Genomic DNA, 16046 nt, shown 5'->3' on the forward strand with positions numbered 1-16046 from the left:
CTGGGTGGCTCAGTGGATTAAGCCGCTGCCTTCGGCTCAGGTCATGATCTCAGGGTCCTGAGATCGAGCCCCGCATCGGGCTCTCTGCTCCGCAGGGAGCCTGCTTCCTCCTCTCTCTCTCTGCCTGACTCTCTGCCTACTTGTGATCTCTCTGTCAATTAAATAAATAAAATCTTTAAAAAAAAAAAAAAAAGAATAGGAATAAAGAAAATCATAGCTGAGTTTCTCCCCTCTCCCAAGCTTCCCTGAAGCAGAATCAGCAAATTGGCTGTAGCCTTCATTTCTGTGCATTTATTCATTTAAATTAATTAAGACCCCTCCCCACCTCCAATCAATAAAAGAGAGAAGGCTATTTAATCCAGCCAGCTGTCTGTCTTCATGACAAGCTCACTCCACTCCCTTCAGACAGATTTTTTTCACAGCCTAACAGTTATCTTTAAACAATAAAGCGTAGACCAAAAATAAACATGTTTATCATTCTGTAGTTTTCAAAGGCATTCTCTAGGTCTTAGACTTTTTAAACGAAAATGGATATTTAGATTTAGAAATCGTCTTAAGCATGCATGTCTCTGCACAAACAAGCCGTGGAAAGATCGGAAGAAAGAATGTTAGGTACCTTTTCTGTTTTTATTTTTCACTGCCATCTAAATTTTCCGTGGACATGTTTTACTTGAGTGATGAGAAGAAGAAACTTCTTTCAATAACATGGGTAGTTTTAATGCGGTTTTTGTAAATTCCCCAGGACAATTTATATATATTTTAAAATAAGGTAAGTGGACCACTTGACATTCTAGGAACTGACCACGGATTGTTTTGTGAATGATTCAGATACTCTCTAGAAGTTGGAGTGGTGTTAACATTATTAATTATTCAGGACCTCATCAGATTTTCACAGCAGGAGCAACAGAAATCCATGGTCACCATCAGGGAGGTTTCCTGGGTGTCAGGAAGCCAGCCTGACAGGAAATCAGGCCCTCCCCCTTTCCCATGCGCCCTAATGAGGCATTAGGGCTGCGCTCTGCCTCTTCTTGGTTTGTTGAGGACCAGTCCAGAATGAGCCCTGCCATCTCTCACCAGCAATACCCTTTGGCTTTAGCAAGCATGTGTTTTTCTGGTCTTTAAACTATGCTGCGGTCTGCCCTGTGTCTGGTGTACAATGAAGATGACCCATGTTCCCATCAACCCCCCGTTCCTGGAAGCCACAGGAGAGCGTGAGGCACTTTTAGCTGTTACACTATTGAATGCAATTCGCTCTGAGGGAAATTTCCTATTTTGGCTTCTAAGATGTTGATGAATTATTGAAACTTCAATTACTTTTGGTTCCCAATTTAGCAGGTTGGAGACATCCAAGATATTTAATATAAAAAGCTTTCCAGTCGCTTTTAGAGAAGGGTTTGGTGTCAAGGATGTGGGTGCATTCCTCCTGTCCCTGGGACTAAAGTGTTGTGTGGCCCCCGGGGTCCCTTAGGATTCAGGATGTGAGCCCCTTCCGCGCTGGGAGCATCTGCAGATCCTGGGAACCTATTAGAGATGCACATTCCACCTACTAAATCAGAGTCCCTGGGGATGGTGCCCTGGGCTCTGTGCTTTAACAAGCCTCCTGGACATCCTGGGGTACTGACAAGTTTGGAAAGCCCTGACTTAGATGCCCCAGTGCTAATTCTTCCCGGCAGGACCTGGCGCCTGTTTCTAAGGACCCACGGGTGCTGTCATCTGTTTGCCCTTCAAGGTAGACGTTGTACCTGATGACGAAACTGTGATCGAGGTCATCAGACCAATTTCTAACAATTATTTTCACTTACTTGGAGCACTTCTCACTTTGGAACTCACCCAGCCATAACCACAGAGAAGAGACTTTGGGCCTTTAAATTGTGTGCAGGTAAATGTGTGTTCCAAATATAATACCAATGGCCCAGTGTTTCTCTCTTCTGCAGAAAGACTGTTTACATATTCATTCCGGGGTAGATATCCTTTCCCCCTGTACCCTACATAATCCCATCCTGAAGTCTCGGGGGTAGGGAGGAGCTGCAGGGGCTCCTGTGTCTTGCCCTTGGCCTCCCCTCCTTGCCAGTGCACGTGGCTCTTCCACACCTTGCAGTCCTTCAGATAGAGTGCATCACCCTGATGCCTGTGCGCTCGTGCAAGGTGGTCTCCCACCCCCAGCTTGTCCAACACCACCACCACAGCCGGCCCCTCCTCATCCTGTCCATTGTGGTCTGGGCGCTCACAAGACTCTGTCCAAGCACCATCCCTTCCTTCCCGGTCGACTTGGGATGAAGGCACAGTCTCCCCTTTTCGCCTTCCTACCACACCTGAGGTAGACACTTACAGCTTTCACATGCACTTGACCTGAAAATATTTGCTCTCTCTTCCTCCGAACTTTGAGTTCCAGGCGAGTGGCCGTTTCATTCCAGGTTCTCCCTCTGCGGGGCCCAAGATGTTCAGGCCTGTGAGGCAAAATGAATACACATTCCTTAAAGATGGTCCTTCCACCTTGGCTGGGAGCTTTCAGAGCCTCAGAAAACATTTTTAGATCCTGTTTGTGAAGAACAGACGACGGCCGGCCTGTGACCGGTCTAGTTAAGAATATGGCGGATTGGGGCGCCTGGGTGGCTCAGTGGGTTAAGCCGCTGCCTTCAGCTCAGGTCATGATCTCAGGGTCCTGGGATCGAGTCCCACATCGGGCTCTCTGCTCAGCGGAGAGCCTGCTTCCCTTCCTCTCTCTCTGCCTGCCTCTCTTGTGATTTCTCTCTGTCAAATAAATAAATAAAATCTTAAAAAAAAAAAAAAAGAATACGGCAGACTTTCATGTGGACTCAGCCAAGTTAGTTTTAGTTACCTCTTCAGCAAAGCCTGGCTCTGCATGGAAATGATGACCCAGCCATCTGGCTAGTTTTCTCTTTGGCCAGGCAAGCCACCAACTGTGTCTAAAGTTTGCATTGTTATTTCAGGTTCGAGAGCTTCAAACACGACTACAGAGCGTGCAGGCCACAGGGCCCTCCAGCCCTGGCCGCCTCACTTCAGCCAACCGCCCAGTCAACCCCAGCACTGGAGAGCTGAGCACAAGCAGCAGCAGCAATGACATTCCCATTGCCAAGGTGAGCTCCAGGGGAGGGCGGGAGCCCTGCTATTTTATCTGGAATCCACACCAGCCTCTACCAAGCATGGCTGTCCTGTGAGCCTGGGATGAGCTCACAGAGCCCCAAGGAGCTTCCCTCACGTCTCTCACAGGCCACTTATGCTAACTAACCCACTGGTGGTTTGGTCTGTCTTGACTATGATCTGGATGCCACCTCTCATTAATCAGCCAGAGGGAGCAGGTCACAGCTAACAAGCCGTAGTAGAAAGTGGGATGTTTTGTCAGATTCTACCATAGTAAGAGGTGGATGGATAGTTGCTCTTGAGGACTGAGATTCATCCCAGGAAGGGACCCTGAATAATGAACCAGTAGGCGCCCTTCTCATAGGCCCACCAGCCCTATCTGCAGACAAACAGGTTCTGTTGGGCAGCCATAGCCGTTAGAGAGCGGCCCCTTCCTGCCCGTATGCTGAGTGTGCCCCAGAGGGACTGTTCCCACGACACATGTGCTCTTCCCTGGTGGTCTGCTGGTCTGAAAGGAGGGTGGTTCTCAACCATCCAGTTGAATCAGTGGGTTCAAACCATTCTTTCTCAACCAGAAGTGATTCTGGTCCCCCCCACCGCCAAGGGATATTGGGCAACGTTTGGAGACATTTCTGATGGTCACCGCTAGAGTGCTAGTTGCATCTTGGGTCTAGAAGCCAGGGGTGCTGTGCTGCTAACCATCCCACAGGGCACAGAAGAGCCCTGGACAACAAAGAAAGTCCCACCCAAGCTGTCACGAGTGCTGAGGTTGGAAAACCCTGGGTGAAACAAACTGGTGGAAACATTGGGCGAGTGAGTTATTTTTAGGAAATTGATGAATCCATTCAGTTGCCATGGCTGAATAGTAGCCCCGTACATGCACAGTCTCAAAGGTTTATCTGGAGAGTGAGGCGTCATTTTTTGACAATATTTTGTTTTTCCAGATTGCTGAGAGGGTGAAGCTCTCGAAGACCAGGTCCGAGTCTTCATCGTCAGATCGGCCGGTCTTGGGATCAGAAATCAGTAGCATAGGGGTGAGTGTTCGCGAGAAACAAGGCAAGAGAGTGCCCAGTAGGGCCACACAGATGGCAGAACTTCCCAGGTTCACCTCCTGTGAACAAGTTAATTATAAAATAAATCATACCCCATTTCCCTCCAGAGGATCAGATTAAAGGGTACAGTGGTTTCTTCATCTGGGAAGTACTTCTTCAGCTATAAGAGAGTTCCTCTTTTCTCTACCTGAAAACTGTCAGAAAGAGGTGATTTAGGTCTAGTTACTGCTGATGGAGATGAAAGTCTTCAAGTACCTGCTTTACATCACCCCGGTCCTCCGAGACCAAGTGGGTCAGGGAGCTCTAAAAGAATCTTACCTTTTACACATGCCTCTTAAAAGGGAACGTGTTCTCCAGGGAGGATGACTGCTGCCTTTGAAGTGCAGCCCAGTGCTGGGAAAGACCGGAACCCTCTCGATTAGTACCAGGGTTTCCATCTGGAGAGCCTACAGACCCCTTGGGGCCATAAGAGCTGATGGATGGTGAACAGGGAGTAGCTTTAGTTCCCTAAGGAATATTATTTTATTCTTGGGGATGAGGCTGAAAGAGCTAGCTGTTTGATCCCCAGGGGTGGGGAAAGCCTGAATAGTACTTTTAAAGCCCTAATTTAGAATTTTGCACTGAGAAAAATTGCCTGCATCAGATTCGGTGCCAGGGCCAAACTGTGAAAATAAAGGAGCCGGCTGCTCTCTTTGGCTGCAGCAACCAGAGACGGGGGCCCGGAGGCGCACAGGGCTCAGGAAGGGCAGGGGAGTCCAAGCTTTGTTCAATACCCCAAAACTGGAGAACTCTATAAAGAGGCGTGCTCCCCCTGATCTGCTGCCTGGCAACACAAGCCTGGCGGATACAGCCGTATTTTGATCCTATTGTACTATTTTCGCAGTAGTGAGCTTTTTATCATAGAATCATGTTATACAGACAGAGAAAACTCAGGGTAGCCATCTTCGGGTGCCTGATTGTCGAGGAATATCAGCTGTAAATTCTTCTGCATGCAAAGCGTGCCTGAGGACCGGCCCCTAAAGCGACCCGCGTGCCCACCCGTACAGGTATCCAGCAGCGTGGCAGAACACCTGGCCCACTCTCTTCAGGACTGCTCCAACATCCAGGAGATCTTCCAGACGCTCTACTCACACGGATCTGCCATCTCGGAAAGCAAAATCCGAGAGTTTGAGGTGGAGACGGAACGGTTGAATAGGTAAGGAGATATCCTGTATATGGGAGCGGTGGTGTTGCAGGGGGTGGGGAGCTGCCCTCCTTTGCCTTTCAAAGAGCAATTCAGGTTGGCTTATGAACTGTGACACAGAGAGCTGTTGTCAGGCTGGTGGGTGGGGAGTTCCCACCTTCTTGTCCGTCAGAAGAATGCTTATAGCCCTCGGGGCTGGCTTCATGGGCCTTATGTGACCTGTGTCAAATGCATAGGCCTCGTGTTTGGAAGAATCCCACAATTGGCTTTACTGCTCTACTTTCACCATTTTGATTTCTTGGGGTGCCTGGGGAGGGGGGCTCTGTTGATGAAGCATCTGCCTTCAGCTCCTGATCCTGGAGTCCTGGGATCAAGCCCAGCATCGGGCTTCTCCCTCTCCCTCTGCAGCTACCCCTGCTTGGGTGCGCGCGCTCTCTCTCTCTCTCTGTCAAATAAATGGATAGAATCTTTTAAAAAATAAAAATGAATTCTTAATAATTTATGAAGCAGGGTTCCACCTTTTCATTTTGCACCAGGCCTTGCAAATTATGTAGCAAGTCCTGGGAGCTAGTCGTAATGAATGACAAGTAGGTCAGTCAGAAAGACAAGATGGCTACCCAGTGTGCAGGCCTGTGCTGCGGGGAACCACAGAGAGCAGCTCTGGAATGTTGAGTCAGCATCCCAGGGGCGCCTGGAGCTATCAGCAACCAGCAAAGGCGGTCTGATGGGTCTGATGGAGGCATTCCAGGATTGACCAGGCATGCTGGTCTAGCCCTCCCTGCTCCTCCGGAGGGTTGCTCAATCTTATTCATGTTCTTTGTGAACATACACAACCCTCCGTCCCTACGTTCTATCCCACTTAGCCCTACTTAGAATCACGTTCTAAGTACCCCTAACTGTCCTCCTTAGAAAATGTTTCCAGTTCGATGGATTCTTCCCACATCTCACAACAGAGGTAGTTAAAGTTTGCACTCATGCCTCTTGGCAAAGACTGGCTTGTAGGTCGTCCCTGTGATGAGAGTTGCTGAAAAAGCAAAGAAGGACCAGGGCCAAGTCCTGGTAAACCACTGACTCAGAGTGGGTCCCGCAGGGGCAGAGCGCAGTACTGAATCCTATCCAAGTGTGGTGCGGCTGGCCTTGACCCACCAATCTTCAGTGGGAGAGCATAGTCATAATTTGAAAGCCTTGTGAACTAACCAGAAAGAAATGCGGATGCCAGTCCCCCTCCGCTGTTGTTTAATGCCATTCCCCTGGTGTCTGGCAAACCTGAATAAATTAAATTATCATATTAGTCCTCCCTGATTTGATGCTGTTTAATATAGTGCTTGAGGACTAAGGAAATGCAGCAATCTAGGTCATTTCAAATCTGGAAATTAAATGGTTTCCTTATTAAATCCAAAATACTTAAGAGTGACAATCCTGATGATTACCTTGTAGCAGTAAAGAAGCAGCCCTCTCGGTGCAGCCGGGAGTGCTTAAGAATTGAATCAGATATGCCCTTTGCAATTTAATGAAGTCATATGCCTTCGGGGGCCCTCTGTGAGTGAGGATCTCCTCTCCACAGATCCTGGGACTTAACAAGCCTGCTTTGTGGTTGAACTTGGGGGTGGCTTCTTTCTCCTCCATCCGTGCACCTAGGAGACACCAAAGAAAGGGGAAGCATTTGGTGCTCACGGCTCACGTTATTCTGGTGTCTCACAGTTTACAAAGAGTTCTCACAATCACTTCATCTTCAGCTTGGGAGGGCAGAGCAGTCCCATTTTGTAAATGAGAAAGCAAAGGCTTCCATGTTGAGCGACTTGCCTTGAGTCCAGAGCTGTTAAATAGCCCAGCTGGAATTCTTCCCCTACCCCCCCCACCCCCACCCCAACCTTTACTTCCCCTCCAGTGTCTTCCTTATGACCATAGCTACAACTAGATGCAGGAATAACCTTAGAAACAGTCTACCAGTATGCCCTCATGGCTGTTTTTAAACTACCTAACCTCAAAGTCAGGGGCCCTATTACACCCACCAAAATGAGAGCCCTTAGCTTTGTGATTGTGTGTGGGGTAGAAGTATTTCCTGACTTAACAAATCTGTTTTAAGCACCTACTCGGTGTTAAGCTATTTGCCGTGCAAAGGAGAATCAGACAGACAAGGTCCCTGCTCTCATGGAGCTTCTGTTCTATTCTGGGAACTGGACAAGAAGCAAACAAAAGGAGATGGTAAGAAAACTCCCAGTAAACAGGGCAGTGTGATAGAGCAGGGGCAGGGGTAATGATTTTTAGTAGGTTCCACGTCCAGCAGGGAGTCCGGCATAGGGCTTGAGCTCACAACCCTGAGATCAAGACCTGAGCTGAGATCCAGAGTCAGACGCTCAGCCAAAGGAACCACCCACATGCCCCCAGGCGGGTGGTGATTTTAGATGGGCAGCCGGGGAAGGCATCTCTGAAGAGGCAGCTTTAAGTTGCGATTTTAAGGGGAAAAGGAAGCATCCATGTGACAAACTGAGATTCTTACAGAGCATTTAACAACCTTAAGGTGGAAAAGGAGGTTGACAAGAGGTAGGATCTGTCCATGGGCCGATGGAACTGAAATGGAGTGAATGAGAAGTCACACGCAGTAAGGTGGCAGAGTTGGCAGGGTGTGGTGGGCATGAATTTTGAGGCTGTGGACCAAATTTGCTGTTTATTCCAAGTGTCACTGGAAGCCATTAAAGGTTTTGTATGTTTATATAGCAGAAGAACAATTTCAGTTTAAATTCTGAGAGCTGACTCAGGTGTAAAGAATGGAAATGCAGAGCAGTGACTGCCGTGGCCCAGCGTGGCCAAGGTGGAGGTGATCGGAGGAGGTGCCGGCAGTGGGTTTGGTGGTAGAATCAGTGCAGACTTCAGCTGGATTAGATCAGGATGTAAGAAGAAGGGATGGTCTCGAAGATTCTCACATGTGTCTCCAGTATTGTTGGGTGGACGGTGGTAGCATTTACTGAGATGGAGAAGATAGAGGAGGACAGGGCTTGGGTAAAATCCAGAGTGTCATTTGGTAATGTTAAGTTTGAGGTGCCCTTGTGATATCCACATGGAAATCTCAGGAAGCAGTTGGAGATGTGAGACAGGCACTCAGAAGAGCTGTCTGGGCCAAAGAAATTTGGGATCCAGAGGAACATGAATGTCTATTAAAATCATGAGACTAGGGGCGCCTGGGTGGCTCAGTGGGTTAAAGCCTCTGCCTTCAGCTCAGGTCATGATCCCAGGGTCCTGGGATCGAGCCCCACATCGGGCTCTCTGCTCCGCGGGGAGCCTGCTTCCTCCTCTCTCTCTGCCTGCCTCTCTGCCTACCTCTCTGCCTAGTTGTGATTTCTCTCTGTCAAATTAAAAAAAAAAAAAAAAAAAAAAAATCATGAGACTAGATAAAATCACCCTGGGGAACAGAGGGAGTGCTGATAGAGGAGAGCAGCCAGGACTGAGTCCCGAGGGAATGCCAACCCCCACAGATTTCATAGAGAATAAAGAACAAAGGAGACCGAAGAAATGACCTTTTAGGCAGGAAGAAATCCAAAAGGGACCTATCATGCATGCCCCAAGTGAGAGAGAACACTTTCAGAAGGAAGGAGTAGCCTGTTAGTGGGGTGGTGCCTGAGAAGGCCCCTAAGGATTGGTCACATTGGAGGTCTGTGAGCCAGCTAAAGAGTTTCACCTACTTAGTAGGGACTGTTTCAAGACATCTTCATGTCAACAAGAACACAAAAGTATGTTCTTGTAAAACCTTACGTTGAATTAAGCTTGGAGTTGTCAAAACGTCTCAGTGGTGAGAATTACATGCTCACCAGATATCTCCCATGTTGGAGTGAGTGTCTCCATGATCTGCTCTAAGATACGTGGTCCTAAGATTGATCCCCACCCGAGGCAAATGGCTTGCAAACCCCTTACCATTTCAGGAGTCACTTGGATTGTGTATGTGTGAAACCCTCTGTGTCTTTAAGACTTGGTGGTCAGAGTACTATGAAGGAGTGTGTCCGTGGGAAATCAATCATTGCGTCCAGAGCCTCTGTCCCAGGACAGAAAGCAGAGAAGCTGAAGGCTTATGTTTTTCGAACTTTGCAGTAAACTCATTTGCTCTGAATTTATAATCCTGATTCCTATAAAGCATGAGGTTCCTGCTGCCTGTCCTACCAGAAGTTAGCAACTGTGAGACCGTCCAACCTGGAAGGAGTTTTGGGCACAATCCACAGTTCCTGGTCCACTGCCCATTCAGAGGCCCTTAGGGACAGTCTCTTAATCCCTGATTCATCTGTTGCTTCTGCTCTGTAGTGAGCGGTTAAGAGTACAGGATCCGAGGTCAAATTGCCTGGTTCAAATCCCAGGGCAAGGCACTCACCACCTCTGTGCCTGTCCTTGCTCCGCTGAGAATGGGGATAATCATACTTCATCCAAAGAGCCATGGTGGGTTATTAAGCACGGGGTTTAACAAGTAGTAGCCCTTCCTGAGGGCTTGAGGTCACATAGTTGGCTCATTTCCCTGGTGGGTCCTCAGCACCTCACAGGGTACCCAGCACACACTCTGTCCCGGGCTGGGTGGGAAATAACCTGGAGGCATGTGTGTATTTCTTAGTTCAGACAGAATTTAGTGGTTCTCGTGCTTAGAGTTGCTCGGTTTATTACTCCCATCAGTTACATTTGCTAAAACCGCTGACAAGCTCACATCCTAACAGGTGTGTCTGGCCTGGATCTCGCTTAGATGACTCAAATATTGGCAGATGAATTATAATCCTACTGTGAAGTTATGGAAGATTTTTCTCCCTTTGTAGCCGCATCGAACACCTCAAATCCCAAAATGACCTCCTGACCATAACCCTAGAAGAATGCAAAAGCAACGCGGAGAGGATGAGCATGCTGGTGGGAAAGTACGAATCCAACGCCACCGCGCTGAGGCTGGCCCTGCAGTACAGGTAGGCAAATGGGGGCCGGGTGTGCGTGTGCGCATGCGTGCATTTGCGCATGCGTGTGCGGGAGTGCCTGTGCGCATGCGTGCGCGCGCGGGGCGGTTTTAAATTAGAAGTGCGTCCGTGGTAACTTGCCTCAAAGTGGAAACCAGGGTTTTAGAACGCGTACGGGGGAGGAGGGAGGTTGGACCAAACATAGTGTGATACATATAGAAAATCCATTACACCTTGTGGCAATTAACAAAATAAGAGTAAGGAGTATGGTGTCGGAAAACTGGTATGTCTCTGCGAACATGTTGAACTTGAATATTATTGAAGTAGTATTCCTCAAAGTATTTATTTTCATATTTGTATACCCATTTTTGTTGCCTTTTCCAGTCTTTTTTCATTGTCCTATGTCTTTTACATTGTTATAAATCCGGGACATTCCGTTTCTTCAGTTTATGGTAGTTTCGTGGGGTGGGTTTTTTTTTTTTTTAGTATTTTTTTTTTTTTTAAGCAAACATATAATGTATTTTTATCCCCAGGGGTACAGGTCTGTGAATCACCAGGTTTACACACTTCACAGCACTCACCATAGCACATACCCTCCCCAATGTCCATAACCCCACCACCCTCTCCCTCCCCCCTCCCCCCATGGTAGTTTTGTAATGTTGTTTCATAGTGTAGGGTGCAATTTGGATGGCTGTGTCCCCCGCCTCAAGTTTATATATTGTTGTTTTATTTACTCATTTCTCTAAAAGACATTTAGACTTTTGCTGACTTAGGATATTAAAAATAATTTTATGGTGAATAATTTAATACGGATAATGCCTTCATTCTTTTGAATATTTCCCGTAGAAGAAAATCTCCAAAGGAGGAATTACAGGTCAAAGGATATGAATATTTTTGTGGATCTTTAGGCATACGTGCAGTTTTTTTGTTTTTTTTTTTCCCCACAAAAGCAAGCCAGTTTAAATGACTGCCGTTCATCCATCGATGAGCAAGCACTATATGATTGTACCATTTTTTTCAGTCTCATCAGCTTTGGAATTTCTCTGTTTTCAAGTGACTGTTTCAGAGGGACAAAGCTATGCATTATTGTTTTCAGGGGTTTATTAGTGGCTCCCCTTAGGCATATTTGCCAAGATCCAGAGTAATGACTGTACCTTACTCTTAGCGTCCTCTGAAAAAATCAGTATGTTTTAAGGGACTGTTTCTTCACAAAACAAAATCAAACCCCAAAAGCTTTGAGACCAGGGGCGCCTGGGTGGCTCAGTCCATTAAGCATCTGACTCTTGATCTCAGCTGAGGTCTTGATCTCAGGGTCGTGAGTTCAGTCCCATGTTGGGCCCTACGCTGGGAGTGGAGCCTACTTAAAAAAACAAAACACATGAGACCAAAGCTAGAGCGCAATCATGCTAGTTTACAGACACACCAAAGCAAGCAGATAATCCACCTATGATAACTCTTGAAACAGGCTGTTCTGCAGTCTGCCTTTGATCTGTGTGGATGAAGCAGTGTCGCCGTGTGTCTAACCTGAAAGGTGGACCACCCTTGAAAGGAGGGGCTGCCAGCACTCGGGGCTAGTGATGGGGCTCTTTTCCTTATCTCTCAGTGAAAGAAGATGAAAGTGAGACAATCAACAAACAGATGGTCTGTTGACTAAGTGTTGAGTAAAGCAACATTTCCCTGCTTAGCTTAGAGAAGCTAATCAGTTATTTGCTTAGCAGGGAAATTTCTGCTCTGCAGGCATCTTGTCCCTGGCTACTCAGTCATTACACACATGCTCCACTTCCTGTGCGGACATGGGTCCCTGTGGGTCATGTGTGGCCATGGGGAAGGGGTCCCTCTGAGATCCTATACCTGGTGTGTCCAATGATGACAGGCACAAAGAAGAGAGACTGATTTCTTCCTCTTAGAAATCCACCTTTGTCAGGTTTCATACGTGTTTCAAGGGGCCGTTTCACACACATCTAATAGAACTTTCTGTGATGATGGACCTATCATTTATCTGTGCTGTAGTATGGTAACTGCTAGCCCCGTGTGGCGCATAAACATACGCTATACGGCTATTGCCACAGAGGAACTGAAGTTTTCACTTTACTTAAATTCTTTTAACTTCAAATAGCCACATGTAGCTAGTGGCTACTGTAGGTCTAGGTCAAAATAGTCTTCTTTCTGGGGCTTTCCCTGCCTCCCTCCCTCCTTCCTTTCTTTTCTTCTTTCCTCCTTCTCTCTCTCTCTCTCTCTCTCTTTCTTCTTTCTTTCTACCAATGATTATGTAACTATTTCTTGTGGCACAGTTTCTAGGGTCAGGAAGCTGGGATTGACCCCTCTAGGTAGCATTCCAGCTCAGAGTCTCTTAGGAAACCTGCTCGAGCTGTCAGCCAGGGCTGTGTCATCTAAAACCTTAACTGGAGCTGGCGGATGTGCTTCTGGGAAGGCTCGTTCACACAGCTGTTTGGTGGAGTCCTTCACTCACCGTTGGCTGGAAGCCTTAGCTCCTCACCACATGGGTCTATCTGTGGGGCTGCTCAAGAGTCTTCAAGACATGGCAGCTGGCCTTCTTTAGAGAGGATGATCCAAGAGAGAAAGTAAAGGGAGAGAGAGAATGACCGAGATGGAAGTCACCATGCTTTTAAATAACCTCACCTTGGAAGTGATATTCCTTATCCTCTTAGTCACATAGACTAACTCTGGTACAGTGCGGAAGAAGACAACACAAGGGTGTGGACACTAGCATATGGGATCAGTGGGGGCCATCTTGGAGGCTGGCTACCATAGGCATAATACCTTTCCTTTTTAGCCTATCGTTAAAGAAGTGGTAAACTTATTTCTCCCACTTCTTTTTTTTTCTTTTTTGAAGATTTTATTTATATATTTGACAGAGATACAGTGAGAGAGGGAACACAAGCAGGGGTCATGGGAGAGGGAGAAACAGGCTTCCCACTGAGCAGGGAGCCTGATGCAGGACTTGATCCCAGGACCCTGAGATCATGACCTGAGCAGAAGGCAGATGCTTAACGACGAGACACCAGGTGCCCCAACTCTCCCACTTTCATTGCTTCTCTTGTATTTTTCTAGGTCCTAGTTCATTGATCTATTTATTTTTAGAGAGAGAGCATGTGCCCGTGGGTGCGAGTGGGGGTGAGGAGTGGCAGAAGGAGAGGGAGAGAATCCCAAGCAAGCTCCACACGGGGCTGCATCTCACCACGCTGAGATCGCAACCTGAGCTAAAGTCGGAGTTGGATTCTTATCTGATTGAACCACTCAGGTGCCCCTAGATCCTAGTTTAGAGCAAAAGTTTAAGTTAAGTAAAAGGGGAGGGGGTGGGCAACAGAGCAGAGCAGCAAGCCCCTGGCTTTATACAGGAATATTTGTGGGTGTTTCCTTGCTTCCTGGACAGTGAGGCCGAGAAGCAGGTCTGGAGCTGCTTCCCCGGGGGATAGTGCGGCACTGAGGAGGCTCCCTGTCCTCTGTCAGAGCTGAGGATGCTGTGTGTTTCTGTTCCAGTGAGCAGTGCATCGAAGCCTACGAACTCCTCCTTGCACTGGCCGAGAGCGAGCAGAGCCTCATCCTGGGGCAGTTCCGGGCGGCCGGCGTGGGATCCTCCCCTGGTGAGTGTGGCCCAAGTTCCTCCCTCCCTCTGCCTCCTTGTTCCCTGCCTCCTGGGCTCTGTGGTGCCCCCATTTCGCTGTTGGTATTGGAACACCTCCCAATGACATGAAATTTGCTTGTCAAGTGTGTTTTTCATTTTTTCCTCATGACTGAGTGAGTAAATTGTTTATGTTGAATGCAGCAAGAACTGGAGTGGAAACAGAATTACAGGCAAGTTAAAACAATCAAGCCCTCTTAGGAAACGTACTCTCCCAGGCCAACAGTAGGACCAGATGGGGCAGGAGGCCCCCAGTTTGTGATGAAAGGGACCAACTTTCCCACAGCCTCTCTCTGGGATGCTGACTGTTAAGGGTCCCTTTGCTGCCCACATAGCCTCTGCTGAGATGCGCCGCTTCTGTTGGCTGTGCTTCTGGGTGGTATTGAGGCATGGGCTCCCCCTCCCAGGTCTCCAGGTGCCTCTTGAACACAAAGGAAAAGGTTTCTCACCCCACTGTCCACTTCAGAGGGCTCTCCCTGGGGCACAGAGCTCAACCCTGTGGGCGAACAGAGGGGTGAGCCCACCCACTTGCCTCCCACTTGGAAATGGCTGGGAACCTCCACTGGGGCCACCCTTCCAGGATGCATCTTGCAAAGAAGGTTGGCCTGGGGGCCTGTGGAGTGCATGTGCATCCCTACCCCATTGTTCTCACCAGCTCCTCCCCCTCACCTGGGGTCTAGCTTGGGCGCTGAGCGCTCACAGGTTTTTCCTCCTTCGGTTTTTACCTGGACAGGAATATGAAGCAAATCTGAAGGAAAGGAAGTATCCCAGGCATTAATTTCCTGCTTCATATCTAAGATACGAGGCAAGGGAGCAGGCCTCCATTTGTATGGGTGACCACCCTCCTCTCTCTCTCTCTCTCTCTTTTTAAGAGTATTAATATCCCAGCCCAGATGTAGAAACTCTGCCAGCATTTCCATTAGAACCCTCATTTTTCAGGGTCTTTTCAGTAAACCATAAAACTTTATACCTCGTATTAAACAGATCCTAAAATGATCTTGGCCCACTCTCAAGTTTTTTTTTTCCTTTTAAATATCTGTATTAAGGAAAATGATCAGTTAAAGGGGAAAAAAATCAATCCTCTTATTTCCAGTTTGTATGATCAGAAGATGCCTTTAAACCATCCTGTCCTGGAAAGGTACCTTTTATTAGACTTGTCTCTACTTGGCACAGTTACTTGGTAGGAGCTGGAAGGGCTTATATGAATCTGCATTTAAAATATGTAAAATCAATAATGAAATGCTTTGTATTAGCATAATCCTGGGTAGCTCATGATATATTTATCAAACGAGCCAGTCAGTAACATCATGCCTGCTTCAAAACAGAATTCAAAGAGCAGTCGGTTGGTAAGATGGATATAAACTAGCTCATTTGTGGAAAAAAGGAAGGAAGGCATGAAAGTTGTCAGAGACATGGCCGTGGGCCGGGGTGGGGGGGGTCCAGGAAAGCTCAGCCTGCAGGATGGGGGCACCCACGCTTCTTCCCCGCTCTCCATAAAGCTGAGAGTTGACTTACCTGGGGCAGTTCCTTAGGAAATCTCCCCTCCATTCTGCGGACGGCAGCTGTGGACCCACTGTTCTGCTCTAATGGGCCATAGAGGCGCCCGGCCGGGCGAGGACTAGCTGATGACATTGCCGCCAGCGCCAGCCCCTGTGGGTTATTTCAGTTTCTTGTCGATGACACAGGCGTTCCTTACGTTCATTCTAGAGGAGTTAGACCAGCGGTTTTCAAACTGTGCCCGGGGAGGCTGGAGGAGTGTCTTTGGGCCTCAGCAGTGGGTTCGGAGGAGTGGGGGGGACCCGGAATGTAGGACCCCCATGCCTGTTCACATCACCCAGTTCTGCATTTACCATTTTGGTGCCTTGGGCTTTGGCATATGATTTCATCTGAAAGTACTTGGAAGACTAGGGATCTAGGCTGAAGAGGTAGCAAACTGGTGACTTGTTGGGCCAGGATGGTTTTGAAAACACAACAAGAACAGGAACATCTTTGGCTGGGAAGTCGCTATCTGGCCCGGTGTGGGTGCCCGCTGTTCCTGAGGTCTTGCTCCAGCCCAGGCACCTGACTCATGGAAGCGTCAGGGTTCGCCACGGACCATGCTGCAGCGGAGACAGCAGAGTTAGGGACAGCAGTGGTAGAGAAAATACACT

General features: G+C 48.1%; 1 protein-coding gene across 2 annotated transcripts in view; it reads left to right on the forward strand.

The window, feature by feature from the left end:
• MCC (MCC regulator of WNT signaling pathway) overlaps nt 1-16046 on the forward strand; it is a 421104-nt gene that overhangs the window by 362676 nt on the left and 42382 nt on the right. For both annotated transcript variants that reach the window (XM_046001224.1, XM_046001225.1), the window contains 5 exons: nt 2952-3098; nt 4047-4136; nt 5201-5349; nt 10125-10265; nt 13755-13858. In XM_046001224.1, coding sequence (XP_045857180.1) covers nt 2952-3098; nt 4047-4136; nt 5201-5349; nt 10125-10265; nt 13755-13858 — 631 coding nt within the window. The remainder of the gene's footprint in view (nt 1-2951; nt 3099-4046; nt 4137-5200; nt 5350-10124; nt 10266-13754; nt 13859-16046) is intronic.

Source organism: Meles meles, chromosome 3 (assembly GCF_922984935.1).
Source record: "Meles meles chromosome 3, mMelMel3.1 paternal haplotype, whole genome shotgun sequence".
Taxonomy (NCBI): Eukaryota; Metazoa; Chordata; class Mammalia; order Carnivora; family Mustelidae; genus Meles; species Meles meles.